General features: G+C 37.1%; 1 protein-coding gene across 6 annotated transcripts in view; it reads left to right on the forward strand.

Annotated features, from left to right (window-relative positions):
- LOC306762630 (calcium-activated potassium channel subunit alpha-1a) overlaps positions 1–24,101 on the forward strand; it is a 147,345-nt gene that overhangs the window by 94,003 nt on the left and 29,241 nt on the right. For 3 of the 6 annotated variants that reach the window (XM_079249185.1, XM_079249186.1, XM_079249189.1), the window contains exons 10-18: positions 4,089–4,199; positions 4,308–4,413; positions 4,693–4,775; positions 4,862–4,931; positions 7,139–7,294; positions 7,806–7,915; positions 8,051–8,119; positions 12,118–12,204; positions 12,304–12,380. In XM_079249185.1, coding sequence (XP_079105311.1) covers positions 4,089–4,199; positions 4,308–4,413; positions 4,693–4,775; positions 4,862–4,931; positions 7,139–7,294; positions 7,806–7,915; positions 8,051–8,119; positions 12,118–12,204; positions 12,304–12,380 — 869 coding nt within the window. Of the gene's footprint in view, positions 1–4,088; positions 4,200–4,307; positions 4,414–4,692; positions 4,776–4,861; positions 4,932–7,138; positions 7,295–7,805; positions 7,916–8,050; positions 8,129–12,117; positions 12,205–12,303; positions 12,381–21,003; positions 21,037–21,406; positions 21,488–23,152; positions 23,507–24,101 lie in introns of all 6 variants that reach the window. The other 3 variants (XM_079249187.1, XM_079249188.1, XM_079249190.1) reach the window with 2 other exon arrangements.

Raw genomic sequence — 24,101 nt, forward strand, 5'->3', positions numbered from 1 at the left:
TGTCACTAATTATTTAAAGCTTGGAGTTTGAAAAAAAAAAAAAAGAAGTAAACTTCCACAAAAAATCAGAAGTGCAGCATTTTAATGGCAAGTCTTGCAGAAAGTTTCATCACTGACCTAAGGATTAGAGCAGTAGCAAGCAGGTGACCTCTGCTGCTGATGTTTGAGCTCTGTGTTTGTTCATTTTGTATTCAGTGTATCCCCAAAGACATCCCAGGATGTTTCCTGAATGCATGTTTTCTGTGCACGCCCTTTGATACCCTTTTGCATTTATTGTAATTGTGTGCCACTTTTTCTTTTTTCTTTCCAAGTTGTTGTATCTGGTTTTGTTGTAAAGATCTGTGCCATCAAAGTTATCTTTTGTTTTTTTTTATTTGTTTGTTTTGTTTTTATTTGATTTAAATGGTTATATCTCTGCAGTTCCAGATGTACTGCAGAATCAGGCTAGCGGAGACACATTTTGTCCTTGAATCAACTATAAGTGGCTGAATAATTTATGTAACTTTCCCCTTTTCAATTTAACTAACAAATGATTTTAATATTAAATCTGATGCTACCGTTGGAACACTGGAAGGGTAAAACTCAGTTGAGCAGGGCAATTTTAATAATGTCTGTAAAGTAAATGTTTCCATTTTGAATACAGAGATTTAAATTAGGGGACCTGATTACGGAGGAAAAAAAATATACAAAAGTAATGTTTATTTTTCTGGGAAATAAAACTATGCAGAGAGAGACAGTGAGGCTCGCTGTGCACAGGCTTATAAATTTTGTGCTCTTAGTATGTTTGTTTGACAGTTGTTAGCTAATGATCTACCCACAAAAACAAATAAAATGCCTTATGAATCCCTATATTTCCCTTGTCGAGGGGCATCTGGATACCAGAATAGGAAAACATGATGGATTTTTTTTCTTTTTCTTTTTTTCTACTTTTCATGAAATGAGAAACATCTTGTGCCAAATACTGCTGGCTATTCAAAGATATCCCAGCTCATCAGCTAGTCAGACCACACGGCACTTTGCTTAACCCTGGCCAACCATGCAATCATGGCTGCTCATTAGATTCTCTTAAAAGACAGAGGCAACATCTGTGAAGATCATTACGTCCTGCAACATCCACAAACTGTCATTTCCTCAGTATGTCTGTCACATTACTTCGCCAAGTCCACTTCAATTTTAGTCCAGCCAGGTCCATATGGTACTGAGCAGGGGAGCACTCAGTGATCTGGACTATGGTTTAATATCAATAAATAACTCTGTTTCCTTTAAACCTGCCGGACTGAGTCAGTTTTCAAAAATAGACATAAAATTTTAAAGGTCAATGTGTTCTCCAGCATTTCCTTATGTGTATGATAGCATGATAAAAAATTGAAGGAAGCCTGCCATAAATAATTCACAGTGTAGTATGATAAATTTCCTGTTTTATTTTTATTTTAAGAGAAATGTAACTTATACACAGAGATAAACTGTCCAGAACCCAGACACTTAAAACTAAAGCTGTTTTATTGTCTCCAGGCACATTAAGTAGTGGATAATACCATTATCACTACACAGATTTGTCTTACAGGTCTCCATAGGCTAATTAGGGTATCTGCCAAGTGTGTGTACACTAATCCACATTGATATAAAGGCTGAATTAAACGATGCAATGTTTGGCAGAACGATTTCACTTGTGACATTTATCTTTACCTCCAGCGTAGTTGATGGGCTCACCACTGTTTAAATTCAGTAAACAAAATGTTTAATGGCCACATTGAGGGTCTTCCAATAAATAATACTTACTGGATGCTGAGTGCTTTTATTAAAACAAAAGTGAAAAAATACAGTACTTAAGGAGAGAGGTACACTGATGTTTTGTTATAAAGTACATGTTAAGTTTTCAGACCTTTTCAAGATTTCCATATTTAGTTATGTTTCAGATTTATCTTGAAATGTATTCAGTCGGTTGTGTCTTTCGTCATTGTTTTAGACGGTCTATGGACATCATCAATACCAAGTACATTTAATTCAGAACAAGCTTTCACATCCTCAAGTCTCCCTTGGAATAATCCGTACAAGTGTAGCACACATGAAATGCTCGCTCAGCATTGACAGAGTGTCAGTAGATAGTAGTTTATTGAGGTTCAGATTTTCTCCACCATGTACAAGCAGAACTCTTATTGATTCATTCTATGACTTTCTTGTAGTTTTCTTAAGATGAATCTATATTTTGACTAGTTGTGTTGTGACAAACCAAACCCCAGTCTGAGTACTTTGAAAAGAAATGTTTGCAGTGAGTATTCCTCGGTGTCTTTCTGTGGCTGTCTAGGATTATCCCGTTCTTTCAGTTCTCGGCATGGAACAACATCCTCACAGATGATGCTGCCATCACCGTGTTTAACTATAGAGATGATGATGATGAGGATGACGATGAAATTAATCTTAGAATCTGGTTTTCTTCACAGACACACATTTAAAATGGTAGCTAAAACATAAATTGACTGCATTTAGAGACCACTTTGGTAAACTTGTGATCAGATCCCATTTAGTTTCATAGTCTGAGTTCAGTTGCGTACATCATGGCAGGCAGTTTTCTGACTTTTAGAAGCATAGTTTAGTTTTGGGCAGTCTACAATAAATACCTAATAGAGTTCTACACAGACTGCTAACCTTGTGTTATAGTATTCTATTGCCAGAACCCTAGTCAGAGTGACAATTGACTTGTTTATCAAGTCCCCATTTTTTTTATTTTTATCCCCGTGGGGAAATTCAAGGTTCAAGTCCTATTAACTCAGTATGGCCAGTTTCAGATCTTTAATCTCTGATTCCAAACTTTTTTCATTTTAAAATAATATAGATCTCGGTGCTTGTGGGCCCTTTGAAATTGGCAGATATGTTATTATATCCTTTATCAAATATGAGTCATTGACTTTAATTCCCTTCACAGGACATTTTCACAGGACACTGTCCACAAGCAGATAGATTCAATTCAGCACTTGTAAACCTGAACTACAGAGACAAACCAAGGATTAAAATAAAATGCAAAAAGAAAAGAAAATAGAACACAAGTGATTTCATAATTTGAATGGAAAATTTAGTATTTTGTCTTTTATTGAATATAATAAATAAGTTCCAAAATTCTGCTTTTGCTTTGACGTGAAGGAGAGCCGAGTGCAAATGAAAAGAAATGAAACACTGAATTCATTTTGGGTCTGAAACACAACAAAATCTGAAGACTTTTCCTAAGTGTATTAAAAAAATCATTATAAGCATCTCAATAATGATGTTATGATTGAAATCTCTGGGAAAACGGACACAAAAATGATATAAAACAATCACAGAAGCACCACAAGTGTCATTGTTGAGGCAATGACCATCCAAACTCCCCAATGTGAGCCTCAGCCTCCATGGTGAATTTGAACTTTCTACAGTGCAGTCAGAGGACAAACAGGGATGCAACCTCAAGCCCAAACTAGTTTCAAACTGCTCTTTCTCCCTTTCGGCTGTAATCAGCGCAGTGCGGGGTCTGACAGATTCTTCTGCTTTAATGCACAGCTCAGTCTTGCCAAGGATCTGTCGAATACTCTGAGGTCCTGTTTAGAGTTTTTGTCAGCCACAGGCCTCCAAATCATTTTGAGAGTTTTAGTAATGCTCTGTATAAAAGCATGAGCTTATTGATGTGCATGTCTTTGTCAGCATCTATTCTGCTCACAAAAGGGTGGTTTGGCTGAAGGGAAAGTTCTTATATTGAGAACGGATGGCAGTCCAACCACTGTGGGCTGTATGATTATATCTTTAGATTTTCTAAAGTGGTTCAGACTTGAGTGTTTGATTGCACTTGTCATGCAGAATTTGACCACTTTCATTACATGAGGGAAAATATTCACTTTTATGGCAAAAAAGATATAATTCAGTTACTCATTTGCTTTGAAAAGATGATTCTTGACATGTCTGTAGAGTTTTTATTTATTTCTTTTTCTTTCTGTTTCTTTATCTTTATATTCTAGTTTGATGTCACAGTGCTTTGGTTTGACTGATTATCTCTTGGAGATATGCCAGTGTCTGCAGTGATTTATGTTGCCCACTCAAGATGATTTCTTGCCCCCTACCAGGCACATTGTGGTCTGTGGTCATATTACCCTCGAAAGTGTCTCCAACTTCCTCAAAGACTTCCTACACAAGGACAGGGATGATGTCAATGTAGAAATTGTTTTTCTCCATAAGTAAGTTAATCCTTTCCTTCTCACATTATGTAGGCTAGCGCTTAAGAAAGTGCCATATATGAGGTATCCAAACATGTGCTAATCCATTCTCCTTTCTCTGAATGCTAGTATTTCCCCTAATCTTGAGCTGGAAGCCTTGTTCAAACGCCACTTTACCCAAGTAGAGTTCTACCAGGGATCTGTTCTCAATCCTCATGATCTGGCCCGAGTGAAGGTACTGTTGGTGACAAAAGTCAAGTTTCCGCTGTTGCTAAACTTCACTTTGAGAGGTTAAAAGCAACAATAAGTTTATGCAGGGATGTATTTTTAGCTTGTATAAAATAGTTGTGCAGCTAATTATTTTGGTTGTAAAATCTACAGATGTCTATTTCATTTGTTCTCTTTCAAAAACAACAACAGCAACAAAAAAAATGCAAATAGTCATAAGAGAATGCAAACCAAATGCTCCGCTGGCCAGAGTTAAACTACTTTTTGTTTGGTTCTCAATGTATAGATCGAGTCAGCTGATGCCTGCTTAATTCTAGCCAACAAATATTGTGCAGATCCTGATGCTGAAGATGCCTCCAACATCATGAGGTACCTGATCCGCCAGGCTTGGAAATCTGTTCGCCATGTTTATGAGTTACATTCCTGTTTTTAATGCGTCTGCCTGCTTTTTAAAGGGTCATTTCCATCAAGAACTACCATCCCAAGATCAGAATAATCACACAGATGCTGCAATATCACAATAAGGTAAATTGACTTGATTTTTTGTGTCATTAGATTGTTTTACCTTCTTCTTGGCTTCCCAAGTCTCCTGTCGTCATAAAAACTTGTTACAACAACTTATGCAGGCGGTTAAAGTCACTCTTTAAAGTGTCCACTCTGTAGAGAAAATCAAGAACTTAATTTTTAAACAAATGCCAAACAAACGTCCCTCTTTCTATTTGTGCATTTCGGTTAACATTAAAACTAATGCAGAGTTTTACACTTGAGCAGCAACTTATGGCAGTATTGACGTTGTCTTCCCCTTTTCCAGCATTCTGGGAAGCCATAGTTAATGCAAAAATGTAATGCAGTGATTTGAGATCCTCCACTTTTATTACAAATTTTACAAAGACAATTTTATAAAATGCTGAGACAGAATACGTCATAAGGTCATAGTTATCATGGCGCTAAGAGCGCCTCTTCTTTTATAACATCTAGTAAAGAACTAAGGTGACTGTTGTAGTTTTTAATAAAAATATTGTTGCATAGTTTTATAGGATAATGGATGACCTAGGTACTTAGCAGTTGGGTGCCTTATTTCTTATTCTCTTGTTTTTCATCTGCCAGGTGGAGGTCACATAAATGGTAGTGTTGTCTGTCTGTTAGCAATATAACTGTACTACATAGTTATGAATGGATTTTGATGACATTTTCAGGAAAACTAAGGTGAAATAAGGAACAAGAAACTACATTTTAGAATCCTTATACTATGGGTAAAAATCGATTACTTTGGCTATTAGAGCTTCTGGCTCAAAAATAATTCAAACAGTTATCGGCAATAAAAAAGGTTTCATCATTTATAGGACTTTTTTAAGAGCTGTATGTTTATAATAATAATAATAATAATAATAATTATTATTATTATTATTATTATTATTATTATTATTATTATCATCATTATTTCGATTAAATATTTTAGTTACCTGAAACATTTGCTTCTGCATTTTACTCATCTCTAATTACATGGCAGCAGTGGGCTGCGATGCCCGGTGCCCGGGTAAGCAGTTGTGGTGCCTATGGTCCGACAGTGGTTCATGTTGCCAGTCTGGGTACTAAAACCTGGGTCCTCCACCACCAAGTCTGCCTCTCTAACCACTAAAAGAGTTCTATTTAAATCTTTTTAATTAGAATATGTAAAAATTAAAATTCACAATTTATTTTGCTGCTTTAAATTTTGCCTTCTGACTGATGACTTTCAGTATGTAAAGGTTTCCATATAACTGTGTAAATTAAGACTGTAAATAAGGATTAGTATTTAAATAAGCCTTAAGCTTCCTTCTGCTCCTTCTCAAACAAGGTATAATGTTCCACAAATGTGCGTCCTTGTTTTGTACTGTATATGTGTTTGAGATAAATAAAGAAAAAAAATATATTAAGTACAGCAGATGATGAAATCTCCAATTCTTTAATTTCTTTCATAAAAACAATCATTAATGTTGAACTTCTTTGCCATATAATTGCCTAGGACTGTGAATTCCTCCTCATTGCTAAACCTGAAATTGTAAATGGTAAAATATTCCAGGACACAACTTTTTTTTCATCTCTTTTCTCAAAACATGCTGTTAATAATATCTTCATAAAAAGCAAGATAGCAATACACAGTAATATATAAACATGGGTTCTACATCTGACACAACATTAACATATTCTAATATAAATGCAGCATTTTAAAAATACTGCAAATGGTAGGATTCTGCATCTATTTAAATCTCCTGCCAGCTTTTTGGGAATTATATGTGAAATACATAACATCCTTCTATAAACATTTGAAAGTATTTTTATACAATTTAAAGAATAAGTTGACATTTTAGAAAATGTTCTGTTTTGGTAGCTTATTTAGGTCTTGACTTGTTACTTAGCAACCCCATTGTCACGACAAGCTAGCTCTCATATTATGTCTCCATGCTCTTGTGCTAGTAAGTTAAGCTAACAGGCTACTATTTTTAACTTTTTAACTTTTTTTTTTTTTTTTTTTTTTGTATAAATTAAACTGATTATAGCAAAACAAGTAGACTCTAGACATGACTTTGCTGCTGTTTACAAGAATAAGCTATGTAATGATCATACAGATACTAGCCTGGTATCAGCCTTTCTACCTTCCAGATTATCAACCTATTCCTTAAAGATATGTTAAAGGTTTGCATAGATTTTTTTTTCTTTTTTTTGACCTCTTTGTCTCTCATGCGATGAAGGCCCATCTGCTGAACATTCCAAGCTGGAACTGGAAAGAAGGGGATGATGCTATCTGCCTGGCGGAGCTGAAGGCAGGCTTCATTGCCCAGAGTTGCCTGGCCCAGGGCCTGTCGACCATGCTAGCCAACCTCTTCTCCATGAGGTCCTTTATTGAGGTAACACAGAGGACAATATTAACTTGCTTTTTCTGTCCATCTGAACTGACTAAAATATCACAAATGAATGAGTTCTCACATTGCACTTTTGGGGTGGAGATGATTTATTCGAGTAGTGGAAGCAGGGTTAACATAAGTGGCTACAGTACTTTAAGTTCTCTGGTGACAGATGGACTAGCTCTATCAAAAAGTTCGTTTCCTGGGAAATTCGGACATCCCTGTCCAGGGAGAAAATTCCATTAATGTGCTTTCATTCATTTTGGTAAATCATATTTTATAATGGCATCTCATGTGGAATCTGTTCAGCGTTTCTGTGGCTGAACATTGAAGAGGTGCGCGCTTCTATCAAAGCACCATTCTCATGCCATAAAGATGATGGATCAGCTTATAATGACCAGGCTGATGTTTCGCAGTTAAACATCTGGAGTCCACATTAGGTTACTTTTAGAAGGCTAACAGTGTTTCCTTTTTCTTCCTTTTTTCCGCCTCATGTGACTTTTTTTGTTGACAGATTGAGGAGGACACATGGCAGAAGTATTACCTTGAAGGAGTGGCTAATGAGATGTACACAGAGTATTTGTCCAGTGCCTTTGTAGGCCTCTCCTTTCCCACTGTCTGCGAGTAAGTATCGCTCCCTAAGAACTTTGTGGTGCAAGATGACAGACAGATAAGGGACTGTGGGAATGCTATGTTGTTGAAGACATCAGTCATGTGCTTTTGTGTTATGCTTCTGTAATGAGTGTACTTGTTTTACAGACTGTGCTACGTGAAGCTGAAGCTCTTGCTTATTGCCATTGAGTACAAGTCAGAGCAGAGAGAGAGCAGGTTTGTATCGTGGCTCTTTCTTCCTGTAACACGAAGAGCTCTTGTGGTAACAATAAACTGTCGAGTGCTTTGCTTCAACTGGATCTTCAGATAAATCAAGATTGTGAATTTTCTTCTCAAACCTTGTGAAAATCTTTGATGTAGTTAATTTGTGAGCATTTAGGCAACACACCGGTATGAGTAACTTCTTAAAGTGAAGTTTTTGCGACCATAGTTTATATAATGTGACACGAACACAAGAAAACACTGCAGTACAATGTTTATTCTTGACGTGCAGTAGTAAATACTGCAGAAATAAGCCATTATACCAATGTTCCAAGAAATTCTAGGTTTTGCACAAGTTTGACATTTTATTAAAAGTCAACTAAACATGCTGATTTCATAACATATGCTGGAAACTGTCACAGACAACCTTGATTCAGATAAAAACTAGCTAACTGTGCTAGAAAGTTGTGATACTGATTGAATTTTGTTCTCTCTTTTTTTTATCTCTTATTTTTACCTTTTGGGCTTAATAATCAGTTTCTGCACATGGAAATTTCATAATTGTGCAGCAAATTAACAGTCAACTTGATTTTACAGTGTTCCTACTCAATCTGTGTGATTACCACTATCTCTACATCAGTGTTAGTTCAGTCATCAATAACAATACAAAGTGCTATCGTTTCTGTAACCTCAGCTGCCAAACCCAACCACCCCTTCCCATTTGCCTGTGTCAAATGTGTTTGTGGATACTGACAAGACTGCATGATGAATGATGTTTTTTTTTTTTACAAGTTGTCGTTTTGAGAATAATGGATGAATTTAATATTAAAAGTCTAACATGATATTAATTTTTTCCTATTTCTTTTTATCTAGCTGTCTTTTTTAACATTTTTTGTGTTGATTTTCCCTTTTTATGTATTGCCACAATATCCTGTGCCATTTATGCACCTCACAACCTTTCTTATAGTTCTGTTTTAAATTTGTTTTGTAGTTAAAAAAGTCATTTTTAGGTTCAAGGACCTCAGCATTGGACAAGCATCACATGCCACTTTAAGGCTATAACTCATGGATATGCATAGAAACATTAGCAACACATATTCTCCTCTTCTTTTTTTTCTGTTGATGATAACTGTTTGATTTGAGATTTTTTCTTGTTGTTTGCAGAAGCCGAAAGCGGTATGCCCTCTACCTTATCTTACTTCCAAAGTTCCACCCAATCTCCACCACTTTAAAGCTTCTGACTTTGGGAGTTTCCCCAAGGATATTTTTCCAAACACTATCTCAAAGGCCTCTTTTTCTAACTCCTTTTTTATGGTGTCCCTTTGTGCTTAATGCACTAACTTCTTTGCAGGCAGAGAGGAAAGATAAATTGGACATGTTTGTAGAAGTGCTGTTTCTTTGTCTTTGCTGTTGTCGGTGTACCAAGGCCAAACACTCACCCTCTTCATATCTACCTCTTTTTTGATCTTTTCAGTTTTCTTTTGTCTTTAACAAAAACCTTTGCTTAGTTTATTTCTCTCACTTTCTGTTCTTTTTTTCAGTCTCGCTCAGTTGATAACCTGTTGTCTGTTAGCTTTCAGAAGCTAAACATTCCACTCATTGGTGTTCTTTTAAAATCATTTTCAGAGCAGTACTTTGTGGTTCTTTGTCCCAGAATCAGAGAAGAGTTTGTATTCATAGCTTAGATCAGATGTGATGTCAAAACAGATAATCTGATGATCAACATTTTGAAAGAAATTGACTTGTTATCTTCCAATATATAAGCAATGGCTGTGACAACAGCATGTTTTCATTCTATTCTTTATGGTTTTCTTACACCAGCAGCACATCAGTTATCGTTTTATTTTCTTGGTAGTTTCACACTCCAGGAAAGGCATGGAGATGTTGGATTTGGATAGTATTAAATTTATCCAAACTGAAATTTAATTCACACGCACCACATTTCACTTTTGCATTCCATCACCCTCTCATGTTCTCAGTGCTACATGTATATCCATTTGTGCATGTTTGTGCGTCTGAGCACATGTGACTACCTCGAATGAAAGGATTTGTGTGCGAATGTGCATATTTGTGCGTCTCAGCCACCATGCTTGTGCGTCTCTTGAGTAGATGTTCTTAAGTGAGGTCACTTCCTGTCAGTTTGGTGTTTGAGAAACAATCCAACTGCACAGAAGTTACTGCAACCGTCTGCATCTACGTACCTGTCCCTATACCTGTACTACGGTGGCTATGCCTTTCTGTTTGACTACTGTCCTCTTCATGCTGTTTGGTAACTGCATGCGATGACACAATCACATGAGGTGTTTGATGCTTGCCTTGTTGCTCACAATGTGAGGTTTTGATGCTTATTAAACCTTGATCAACCCCTTTGCACCCAAGTGAAGAGAAATATCTCGAATAGATGTGCCTGTAAAATCTCAGATTTGGGCAGCAATGTTTGTGGAATTGTTTTGATTTAATTTATTTCTTTATGTATTTCTTTATTTACTCTTTTTTTTTTTTTTTTTTTTTTTTTTTTACTAAAGAGCATGTCAGGTGAAATGCCTGTTTATTTCGCTGGGGGGCTATTAAATCTGAGTGAATGTTAGCTGTATTAGTTCTTGGTGTGAGGAAAGAATACTTAGATCTGCATGACTGATGTAATTTGATCACATTCTCATGTGAATATAGATTCAATTGCTCCCTAAACATGTAAATTAGTTTTTTTTTTTCTAATGTAGCCTTTTCCAGAGCTCAGAGGAAAGATGTTATAGACTATCTTAAATGTTTCCTTAGACACACTGCTGAACCACTGCTGAATTTAACAATTGGCACATAAATTGATAGTTATTAAGCTACATAAGTTATTGAATATATCGTTAATAAGGCATCACATGAAATAAAAAAAAACATCTTTCATCTGGGCTTTTTTTTTTTTTTTTTTTTTTTAAAGGAGTTTTACCCTTAAAGGTTTGTTGGTTCTGTGTTTTGATATCTCAGTTCACACTCACATCATTGATGACTGTTGCCCACAGGTAACCATTAATGACCAGTGTGTGTGTGTGTGTGTGTGTGTGTGCGTGCGTGCGTGTGTGTGCATATAATATATGTGTGTGTGTACTCTTTATCATAGTCTAATTAATGGGGAATGATACAGCCAATCACTTTCAGTGTTAAGAGTTTTCAATTGAGTCCATTAAAGAAAAGGGTCTAATGCATCCTGTGAAGCATTTTTATAGAAACTCCTTGTTTATGCAGAAATACATAAAATAACATGAAACTAAGTCAGTACTGAACTCCTTTAATATACATGCATATGTGATTATTTTTTAAAGATGAGTAATTTCTGCTTTTTGGGGGACTTATCCTACTTTTGACAGTTTTTTTTTTTTTTTTTTTAACCAAATAAATGTTTTTTAAAGAGCAACAATTTTATTTATGCCAGAATCACTAATATTGACATGAAAAAGAGCTGTTCATTCCCTTGCATCCCACTGTCGAATACTAACCGAGACAACTCTTAATGTACATCCTCTGTACTACAGCCATCTCAGTGGCCATCATGACATTTGTTTTGACTAGATGACTGTATCTGAGTGCTGAGATTAAAACCGTTCCATGGCCATAATTTTAATTCTTTCTGCCCTTGTCCCTTTACTCGTACCTCTCTGTCCCTCTTCTCACACCAGGCCAATCCAAAGCCATTCTGTAAAGAAAAGAATTAAAATTCAATGTGCAATCATACTGTTGTACATTTTGTCCATTCATGTGAGAATCACATCCGAAAATAGCTTTAATTCAAAGTTTTGTAAATACTGACAAAAGATGCATCTAGCAGCCACATCACAGTGGAGTAATATAAAACATTTCCAGGAATAATGTGCTGAAAATGATGCAAAAAACCTGGTCCTGTTCTGATCAAACTTTCAACAAGTGTGTGTACCATTCCTCTTGATTAGCATGTTGTGGGCATGAAATGTGCGTTGTTCAGGAATTAACAAGCTTTCTGTGTCTGTATGTCTCTGATTACCTAGCATCCTCATCAACCCGGGAAACCATGTCAAGATGCAGGAGGGAACACTGGGATTCTTTATCGCTAGTGATGCCAAAGAAGTAAAGAGGTGATTCAGCTGTCTGGATGAACGACTTTGGCACTAATCACAAGAAAAGGACACTTTAGTTATTTAAAGTGCTAAACATTTTCACTGTGTCACCTTTAGAGCATTTTTCTACTGCAAAGCTTGTCATGATGACATCACAGACCCTAAACGGATTAAGAAGTGCGGCTGCAAACGAAGTGAGTAGCTGCGCCTTTACTCCCCACACGTGGTACCCCTTCCTTCCCTTCCTCTCTCTCCGGACCCTCTCTGTGGGTCTGTGTCTGTTATAGAAAAGGTTTATTAGTTTCTAAACAAACATGTGTCTCATTGTGTCATTGTTGTTCTGTGCAATTGTGTTTTTAAGCATGCCGTGTGTTGTCACACCATTATATTTTACTCTTAGGAAAGTTTGTTATGGGTCTTACTTGAACTGCTATAACGTCCATTATGGTATGATCATTCAAACATCTCTGATTTTAGTAAATGTTAAGGTGCTATTATATTTAAATGTATTTTGATTTAGGTTAAACCTATGTGTCACAGCCAGAGGTGTATAATCCAGGTGCCACGAAGTAGAAGTCCTGTCAGGCAGCTGTTCCAACTTGTCACTAAACGAGCTGAATTTAATTACCTCAGCTTCACTGCAAGGTATGTAGATGTAGGTAGGTAGGTAGCTAGATGAGCCTGTTAGTAAAGACACCTGTCTAAATGCACAGGTCGATCCAAAAACATGGCAGGACTTTTATTTTATGGCACCTGGATTATACAGCCTAATGGAAAGATTAATTTACAAACTTAGATTATATGTGAGACAGCACTGAGTAATAAACAATATAAAGACTTAAAATGCTCATGAATAAGCGCTGTAGAAATAGATTGTGTTGTAATGTTTTCATACAAAAATGTTTTTGATAAAAGTATTTAAAATTGACACTGTCAGGCCACCGTACTGTTGAGATCAGACAGATTTGTCAGGAATTTTAAGGCTTCCTACATGTTTTAAATAGTGCAATGTAACTTGTAAGACTTTGTCAAAGTAATTGTTTCCCCTTCTTAATTTAAACATAGCATTAAGTCAAAGACTGTGCACAAATATGACGTGACCAACGCATTGTTGTTTATTGTAGGATATATCAGCTACCTATAAATTATTCAGGTGAATATTCCTGACTTCCCCAAAAGGTCAAAGGCAGTTACAGTAAACAACTTGTTACAGATAGAAACCTGGATTTAAAATAGATACTCCATAGTCCTTCTTTTTTTCTCTGTCATTTGTATTATTTAGACCATTTTTTTAATACTCTGCCAGCTCAATAGACTAATCTGAGTTGTCACATTTTAGTTTTCTTTATGTGAACTGTTTAATTCTGTTTGCTTTCTTCATATCTTCACCTCTCAGACTGCGGTGATGGATACAACCTTATGTTTAATGTCATTACAGTTGTCAACAAGAGAGTTGCATTTAGAAATATGACAGTTCCATTACTGCAATGGAAATCTGTCCTACAGTATGTTCTTTTTTATCATGTTTTGTTCTCCTCTGTTGTTTTGCTCATGTTTCTTTATGACCAGTGACACACTTTTGATGTATTTCCTTCCCTGCTGCCATTGGAAAACACCACTTTATTTTAACTACTCACTGGTAGTGATTTATTGTGAGTAAAAGAAAATGGGTGTCCTATTACCCAGAGTGCAGTGCAAGTGTTTTTTCTTCCCTCCTCAGCAAAAAGTATATTGTATCTATGTTGCATGTACCAGTGTAGCTTCTGCATCCCTCTCCTCGCCTTTCATTTCTACACCGTGCTCAGACCAGACTAAATCTGAAACAGCAGAAATCCGGCTTACACCAAGCTTCTGGCCTTTTCCTTATTGGCTCAGTAAGTCGATGCTCTGACTAGCAAGAAATGACTAATGAGGCATGATTAAATTGGATGTGACCGATGATCTGCACAGGTTTTGGTCACAATTTCCTCATCAAATCAATCTCATGTTTGGCATTTGAAAGCCACTGTACTCTGACTCCAAATGATTAAATGTTTTAAGCTGTAATACTCCAGAGCAATCAAACAGAAAGGGAGAATTATTTGCTATAATCAGGAGATTTAGCGGTGCTAACACCAAAGCAAGAACTTTAAATTGATCTGGTTTCTGTCAAAAGAAGTTTTGTGTGGCTGTTTTTTTTTTTTTTTCCCACAGAGCAGAAATTGTCCTTGTGGGAAGTTTTTGAAATCCTAATGAGCGAGGTTGCCAAAACACAATCAAAACAATCTGGTCTCCCTCTTACCCCATTTCCCTGTGATCTCAGCTCCTTTTCTAAACTCTGGCTGAGCTTCCAGAGATCATCTGTCCCTTTCAGATTTGAAATGCCACTGACACAGCCATGGCCATTTCAGATCTGGGTAGTTGTTAGGCCCTTTGGTTTAACTGGCTGCACTGGGTGATAAGTCCACCAGAAATACGCAGAAGAGTACATTTCATAGTATTTAGATGCCACTAGATGGCGGTACTTTACCAGTCCTGTGCATTTATACATATAAACATGTAAATGGTGATGCCTGTAGAGGAAACTCAAATACCCTGAAAGCTGTTCAGCAAAAATGCAAGGACCAGATGGGAGTGTTTGTGTGAAGCGGGATATTAAATGTGATTAAAGTCTCAATATCTTTCATGGATTAATAATCAAAATGTGTTTAGTTCATCTTCTGGACCATCATAAGCGTTGTTTTCCTTGCACTCTTGCTGAATAAAAAAAGCCTTGAGTGGGGTGTATCAGAATGGTGCTTTCTTTCTGCCATCCTTCATCTTCAACATGGCACCCTGATAGCTTCTGAGTGCGCTGTGTTTCTGTGAATTATCCAAAGTAGTGAACACCCATCCAGACAGTTTATCAGGGTAGCTATCATGTTGAATTATCAACCAAGAATGCCCTGAAATGGACACCGTTTAGTCGTAGACCAAAATCTGGGTATTTGCTAAGTCAGAAGTAGAAGACTTTGTCAGCGTGAGCGTGTGTGCGTGTGTGTCTTGTGTTTTCCATCCCTTCCCTTCCATGTGTCAGAAATCTACTTTGTTACTTATATATGCTGTGATCCGAGTCCCCAAGGCAAAAAAAGACAAAAAGTTAAAAAAAAATCAGCATGATCTGACAGCTTCACTGCCCGTGTTTGTCATGCCCCCCCCCAAAAACTGGTTCATTACTGTGAACAGTTATCTTTGTACCTCTCCTTGTTGCTGAGAGCAAAACTGCATTTTCTGCATGCTTTTCACATGCTCATAAAGCACATGTGCATGCTTCAGGATACAGCAGTCTCTGATGCCTTCTATATGATCTGTGTTTCCCATTCTTGCTTTGGCCAGAAATCCAAACATATTACTTCATTTGGGATCTGATTTTCCAATGTGAGTCAGACTCAAAGATGTTGAAAGTGTATCTGTAAAGGTGCCAGACAGTATCACTGTGCTGTCTGTTTGCACCTTGCCAACAAGAGAATGGGGACCAGGGACTGTTTCAACCCAGAGTTACGGCAATCTAAAGATGCTACTCTAGGGACTTTCACTCCTGCTCTCCTAAGGGGTTTAAGGTCTCACGCACATAAGCACAGAGATAAATGCGTAAACACAGACGAAGCCGTGGCTGACTATTAAAAAGTTCTGTGCTGTGTAATGCTTCTTCTTAATTCAGTCTGACTGGCACATTATTTCCAACTTTTAAACATGGATGACAACTGAAAAGAAATAGAAGAAAACAGTCACTATGGTCGAATTGATCTGCATAGTTTGAAAACAGTTGGCTGGCCTTTAGTGTTCCACCAGACATGTTCCATTTACTTTTTCTAATATCATTAAATTTAGAAATGTCTTTTTTTTTTTTTAAATGTTGTAAGGGAAGTCCAAATTATGTGGCTGGTATATGAAGTGCAAGAAAGTAATGACTGTAACTCCATAAATCTGTTGCTGCTTCAAACTAGATTCAGACTTTGTCTCACATAAACATGCCCTCAAACGCACTGACCAGTTCAAAACATTGACTAAAATATATTAATACTCATATTAAAAAGTTTTTTGGATGGTAAATGGACATCCTTTTAGGAAGCTGATCCTGTAAAATTTATGAGCTACCATTAGCTAGCATTAGCCAGTGAAGGTACTTGTCATAAACCAACTGGCTAGCATGAGCCAATGACCGTACATACAGTCATACTGACTCAAAAAAGCAGCAAATTTGTAATTATTTGAAAAGGAAGTTACATTTCTTTTCCTTTAAAAGGTTTCTAAGCTGAAATAATCACAAAATGTCCCTAACTGACACGATCCATGCTAGTTATAATGAACACCCCTTGGGGAGTGGAGCAGTGAAAATGCAGGTTTGAATATAGCATGAACTGGCCACTCTCTAGCCAGTAGAGTAGTGTGATGCCATGGACAAAGACTGCAGCTGCATGATGGGATACAGGTACGTGATCCACTCCTTTAGCCAAATGGATAGAGGATGTACAAATGTATGGAACATTGTATGATGTTTGCTGCTAAAGACATTGCTCATGCCTCTCTTCCTTGAATGCCTCCCTCCCCCTTCCCTTCTCCTGTTCCTTCTTTCCCACAGTTATAATTTTGTCTTTTCAACCTGTTGCAGCCTTAGCACACAGCTTGACCTCTTTACACAATGTCATTCTCAATATAAATCATCCAAAAGCACACAACTGTAAAATTTTAGGATGATTATTACAGTCATGACACTGATAATGTGTCTGCTTTAATGGAAATTCTCAGAGGGCTTTTTGAAAATGATATTTCTGTAATAGCTCGTTAATGAAAATGTAATTGAATTTTCTAATAACTCATCATATTCGTGGTAATATAATTTGGGGTTCAAGCCTGTGGGGCAGGTGGCTAAGGCTTTCTGATGAAGTTACCTTCCAACTTCCCCTATATGAATATTTCTCCTTTTGCCATTAACCTGCTGCTTTTCCTCTCCTCTCATCCCAAAACATGACTGTAGCCAAGATGTCCGTCTACAAACGAATGAAACTGGCATGTTGTTTTGATTGCGGCCGTTCAGAGCAAGACTGCTCTTGCATGTCAGGCAGTGTACATAGTAACATGGACACCCTTCAGAGGGCCTACCCACTTTCCTCTGTCTCTGTTCATGATTGCGCAACCACTTTACGTGCCTGTAAGTTACACCGCCCAACACATGCTGTTACATGTATGTGATGTGTGCTCCATGTCGTGTCCCATGCAGAGGTACTGTATGTGCTCGTGTGTGTCTGTAACTGTTTTCTGTGTGGTGTGATCTGTTCCTCGTGACTCCATAGTTTCTGTAACTGTGGCCTATGTAAGATATTTTGTTTGCTTTTTTCTTTTTTCTTTTTGCTTTTTTTTATTTCTAGAAATTATTCATATGATTTCCTAAGTAATTTCTGTTTTAATTTATTACCAAACATTAGTGTTTTAATGTGTGTGATGTGGTAGGTAAGTGGTGGTGTGGCTCTGTGGTGCTGCTGTACAGTACAGTAGGTGTTAGACATGTGGCTAACGCATGCTGCATCAATCTTGCAGTTGTGTCACGATTTCACTTTTTTAGCGTGGTGTTTGATGTTTTCTTTATTACTGTTTAAAAGGTAAGATGTCTGCAAATGCAGAAGTGGAGCATATACGTTTGTTTCATAAGGTTTTAACAATGTAATTTACTGATGATGTCTGTAAAAATGTCTAAGTCATTTAATATACTGACAATTTGTGATGTGTGTAAACTTTTCATTTAAAGCAGTTTTTTTCTTGTTTAACCTTTTATTTTACCCTTTGATTTTTTTTTTTTAATATTATTTTTGAAGACTTACATGAGTCTTTCTTGGCTATAAATATGAGTCAATTTGTGACACTGGCAAGAAGGTATTATTAAGGTTATTCTCTCACACAGAGGATGTTGCTCCTGAATTTGTTAAAGGCCTTGATAGTGGTTCAGGCTTTTCCTCCAGTACCTTGTAACTTTTCAATAATGCCTCATAATACCTGGTATAACACACCTCAAAGAATGAGAATAGACTGACCAACCCTAAAGCCAAAACCAGCGCAGGTTTAGGATTTAGGGTTTAGAAAAAGTGTGTAAATCAACTGATTTACGTGAAGCAGTCGGAATGCCCTTTCAATCTTTGAGATTATTTTTGAAGACAGATACAAACATTATTGCTTATAATTGTTTTTGACTGGCAACTTACGTTGTCCACTTGTAGGATATGTATCGTATAGTGTGACCTGTTCTGTAGACAACTTCTACCTGCTCATGAATTTACAGAAAGAGACATATTACTGTAGGAGAAAGTTGGTAAAGTAGGGAGAAAAAAATTAATATGTATTAAGTTTGTAAAGTGTGAAGCAGTAAAGAAAACATGAAAAGAAAATCCAACAGGTGATGTTTGATTCAGGAAAGGCAAGATGGTTGAAGCTCATGGACAATCCTCCGTTGGTTTTTTTTTTTTTTTTTAGGTGGATGGGGAAATACTAAATTGTCTGTCAATTAGACATGGCAGCAGTAGGCCTGGCTATCAAAGCCATGGGTTCAGACATACAGATCTGATTTCTCTCTCAACATTCTCCCACCGTCTGCAGACTCAGCCTAGATTAGTGTCAAACACGACATGATGAGTTTGGCTTGGCTTCTTGTAGTTGGGTTTGCATTGATATCCCTTGGTACCAATTACTGGCCATTACATGGTTACTGATCTCACTTCTCCCTCAAACCCCTGTAGGATTTAAGTAAAGCCTCCTCTGTCTTAGATTTCTTTCCCTTTTTAACTGTTTGAATGAAGAGAGTTTAGTAGAGGAGTGTATTGGGCTTTGTCTGCCAGGGATTGCTGGATTTCCTCTCTCCATGTCCTGTTCTTTTCCACCAGACTGAGAGGATAAGACATCTTTATCCATGATGACTTCATTCTTTTGTACATCACAACCACATTTTTCTACACTTGTATAATTGATCTCTTTTCCAATTTTGACTCCGCACAAACACTTTAGCACTAGTGGCACAAGCAGTAAACGTGTGAGTTGCTTTATGAAGTCATACAATATTTAATTCATAGACCTTTAACACTTATCGAAGTATGTAAGTTCGTATTGTGACATTTGATGTAATAGATCAATCAAAGAAAGTGGAGAAGTTAGCTAACTGAATTAGATATAAATTGATGTTGCTGTTTAGTTATAGGAATGAATGCAGCAAAAATGTGTGAAATTAAGTTGAAGGGGAAATATTTGGACATGAAAAAAGAAAGATGTTTGTTCTCATTTTTTATCTCTCATTTTTACATATATATGTATATATATATATATATATTATACATACATACGTACATACATGCATGCATACATACATACATACTTGCATGCATACATTCATACATGCCTATGTGCATATGTACATATGTACATACACAATGGTTTATATACATCTGCTATGTCAGCTGATCATTAGCCAGTGAAGGCATTTTTAACATGACTTGTTTAGAGTGACTGAGGTTGTTATGGAGTAAAACTCTGGACAAGGGTTGGTGACTTGAAGCTAAGAAGAAGCTTTTGGCTTGTTTTTAGCTCTCTGAGGCCTGCGTGCACGTATGTGCACATCTTGAGTCCACAGCAACATCCACTTTTATGTTTTTGCCTATGCATGTATGTGAATCTGCATATCATTGTAAAAGACCTTATCTATCTTGACACAGAAATTATGCTTGCATTTTTATTTTCCCAGCCCTGCTGGTCCGTCACCAAACTTGCCCTGACAGCTCCTGTCCACCAGGCAGGCTTGGTCTCCCCCTTCCCCACCCTCTGTGCTATGGTGCACTGCTACGCCCCAGATGCTAGCCAGTTAGTCTGCTGCCTCTGCGGTGCGGGCAGATCGCTAGAGACAGATGCCAGGGCAACTGTGGGTCCCTGTTTTGAGGATCTGTGTCATAGGCCAGCCTTGGGCCCTCATTATGACCTTTATTGCTGAAATAGACTTTGGAAAAGAGTGGGGAGTGTCAGCAGCTCAGAGCTCAGTTCAATGCCTACTGCATCATTAGTTACAGTGATACTTGTATCTCCTCAGTCAAGGTCACAAACTGTAGTTTCTTGATAAGTAAAAGCACTTGTATAAATTGAGACCACTTTCCAGGAAGAACTCTATGTTGGAAAGGTTTCAGTTTTTAAAGTCGCCATTAGTACACGTTGTCAGGAATGCATGTTGACTTCAAGTCTCTTTGTGCTTGTGTTCTGTTCGATCGTTTTTTTTCAGTAGTAGTGTTTTTCGACTGTATTTTCAATCTGCAAATGCATCCAAGTATGACATTGCTGACTGTTTCCCATGGAGGCCTTTTTTTCTCCTGTTTCTAAACCTCACGCTGCCTATGGAATTGAAATAGAAATCAAATAACTTACCGGATCACAGAAACATATGCGTATATCTAACATAACATATGTCAGACATATATCTACTTTAAACTCTGCTATTAGACTTTCATTCAGTCTCATTTCAGGTTTAGTACACTTTCCTAAAAGGACGGCTCACTCTGAGAATGGACAGTTCATTCATTTACTTTTTGTTGTGTCATCATACCATATTTAAATCACAACCATTAGTGTTATTGCCATTATTTTGATTATTTATACATTCCTTTTGTTTTAGTTTGTGTTCCATTCCCTTTTAATGACAGCACATCACAGTTAATTTTGAATTCATTTTCATCCACCACTCTTTTGTTGATGTCTCGATTTCCTAATGTCTATGTTTCATTTCATCCTCTCTCCCCTTGTGTGACCTGCCATATGTCTTTGCATTCTCCTCAGCCAAATATAAATATAATGGATATGTCAGATCACGTAAGTGTGTTTCTCTGTCCTTCTCCCCTCTGCTCCAGTTTTGTGTTTAGACTCTAGCCCCCCTCACTTTGTGATGTAACACAATGATCACTGATGCTTTGTTTTAGTCTATGCTCTGTTGTCCCTCATCCCTGTAGAATATAATGTTGTTGTCTTGTGTTTTACAAGGAGACAAAATGTAAACCTAGTTTAAATAGTGAATTCAGTGCAGTAGTTAACGTTAACAATCACTAAATAATTTTAACATATATTGACAAGAAATAACAGTATTTATTTCCTGGTATTTAAACATACTAAAAGGAAGTAATATTGTGTTTGCTAATGCCATGTAGTTCCATGAAATATTCTTTCTGTATTGTGCTGCATCTAGCAGCAGATGGCGGTACAACACCAGGGAACAGTGGAAGCCAAAAAGAGGCTGGCGTGCGATTCAAAGCTGATTGCAATATAGGTAAATCTCTGGTAAATGATTGTTAAGTAAAGAAATTTTTATTGCACTGGTTAAGAATAACTTATAGTTTTAAGTGCTCTTCATCATGTCCAACATTTTTATGTGTCAATTTTTCATGTTAAACATATGGATATAAGAGATGTTCTTTTTTTCTTTATTTTCCATTTGTTTTCACTATAAAAATTATGGCTGGCTCTTTAGCACACCTAAAAAAAGAAGAGAAATGCAATAATCATGATATCAGTTTTATTTTCTTTTTCTTTTTTTTTCTTTTTAGCTGTAACAGCACATCTGTGCATGGCCGAGAAAGCTATTTCATGCAGTTGCAGTGCAGTTAAAGAACAAAGCTTGTTCATGCAGCAGACACTAAAGGCAAAGCCAGCTTAGCTCACATACCAAAGTAAACATTTTTAGTTGTTATTCCTCCACCTCATCATCCAGTTTACATTGGGTCACAGAGATCTGATAAGGTTTGCATGCAGGACAGTACCGTCATGCGATTAGCATTTCAAGAAGGGACAGTTGCCGTCTGGGTTGTTCAGGATGCACAGTGGACCTGCCAGGGCGGGTGAAGGCTCTGTAACGCTGCATGTGTTTGACAAGGGCCAGATGAATCCAGGAGCTATCGGTGGCGCCCTGTAAATCAAGGAGGCAGCTGACGGCTGGGATAAACATCTGTTTATCGCCCGGGGCCACCCAAGCATGCTCTTCCTCCAAACAACCAACCAACCACCCTTCTACCAAAGAGAGGAAGAGAGCTCCGCCTCTCACGGTCAACTTTGCAACCAGATCTTTTACTCATATTCCTTTGTGGTCTTCCTGCACTGTGCCATGACCCCTTTAAGATATAAAAACATGGGGTTGACACTGCAGCCCCAACTGAATTGCGTGTGTATGCAAGTTTTTATTTAAGCCACCAGATAAACAGCAGGTGTAAATAATAATGTAGATAATTCATGCTCATATTAATTACTGCAGTTTATCGCTAGACAAGCTGTAATTCTATATTTAATATAAAATGTAAATACGCAGTTTAACAAGAAAATAGTTATTTTGTCTGGAATTTAAATGCTATTCTAGACATAACACAGTATTATTTCAATTAATGTTTAATGATACAGAGGCTTTGAATTAGTCATTTTATAAATTATTTGTTACAGTTTTATATTTGTTGAAATGAAAGTTACGCTTGAAATGAGCGTGTCTGATTTGATTTGACTGGCTTCAGCTAAGCTGTGTCTCTGCTTTGTTTTACCAGAAAGTGTAACAGAAATGGGAAACAGAGAGGCCTCTAATTAATTTATGTTTGTCACAAATGCACAATAAAAGTCACTGTGACGTTTCAGTTAGAGCTGCAACACCAGTTGGAAAAACATTTATATGATTCCTGATTTTATGTTCTTATTTTTTTTTTTTTTTAGTTATTTTATTTGAAACTATGATCAGAAAAGTTGTCATTTTTTATTATTATGCTAGTTCATTAAAGTTTAAACACATGAATATCATTGTTATTTACAGTATGCTTTATATTTTCTGGAATTAATTCACCTTGAAATATCCAAATATGGCATTAGTAAAACTAATTCGTTTTAGTATTAAAGTATTACTAATACATTAATTTTAATGCATACTTTCTCACACTTTTTATTCTCTACCATTTGACAGTAATGGATCAAGTTAGACCATCATTTCAAAACCGATCAGTTAAAACCACCGGCTGCATCTCCACCTCCATCACCTCAAATGCATTCCTTCCCAACTCTCTGCACCCCCACCAGGAGCCCCTTGTGAACCGGGGCCGAGCCAACATCCCTCTTGTTAATAACCGTAAAGGAAGTCTTCTCCCTGTGAGGCCAGGGCTCGGGGCTGACCCTTCACAATTACGCCTCAGTATCTCAGGTCCAGGAGAAGTGGTGGCCAGAGCCCTGGTTGAGAGCCGACTGAACCGGGCCCGCAGTCTGCCGGTGAAATACCGCTACCAACCCAGTAATGCCATGCTGCTCAGTCACAGTAGGCACTGTAGGTTGCCCCCTTAGCGGGATACATCAGTCAGTAACCCCTGCCTGTTTCGTCCCTTTATTTTTTTTTTCGTGTTTGCTGCATGACGGTTCACTCCGCTGGAGCTGCTGCTGCTTTGCTCCGATTTGCCTGATAGTGCAGTAGCTGCTGCTCTGCGCACTGGGTGACTTCCAAACATAGCATTAGATTACAAATGGGACTTTAGAGTTGACATGAAAGTTTGTCATAAATATTTATATGCAGAAGTGTCGCAGGAGTAGGAAGTTCTGAGGAATCTGACCTTTTATTTTCATTCACACATGTCCAAGTTTATTTGTAAAGCATGTATTAGTCAGTATTTAGAAAGCATTTCATTTTATTCTCTATGGTATTAAGAAAAGACGTTACACACTATTAACAAATTAAGCTAGTAAGAGAAACGTTTTAGCAATCAATGCATATTTTTTGATGTGGTATTTTCAAAGCACATTAAAGAAAGGGAATTATTTGTAAAGTGGAAAAGTGCTTGTGATATTAGCTATTCTGAATGCCCAGATGCATAAAGGAAATGTCAGGGAATGACATTTTATTAGAAGGCAAAGTCATATTTCTTATC

The sequence above is a fragment of the Telmatherina bonti genome, assembly GCF_933228915.1.
Source record: "Telmatherina bonti genome assembly, chromosome: 11".
Classification (NCBI taxonomy): Eukaryota; Metazoa; Chordata; class Actinopteri; order Atheriniformes; family Telmatherinidae; genus Telmatherina; species Telmatherina bonti.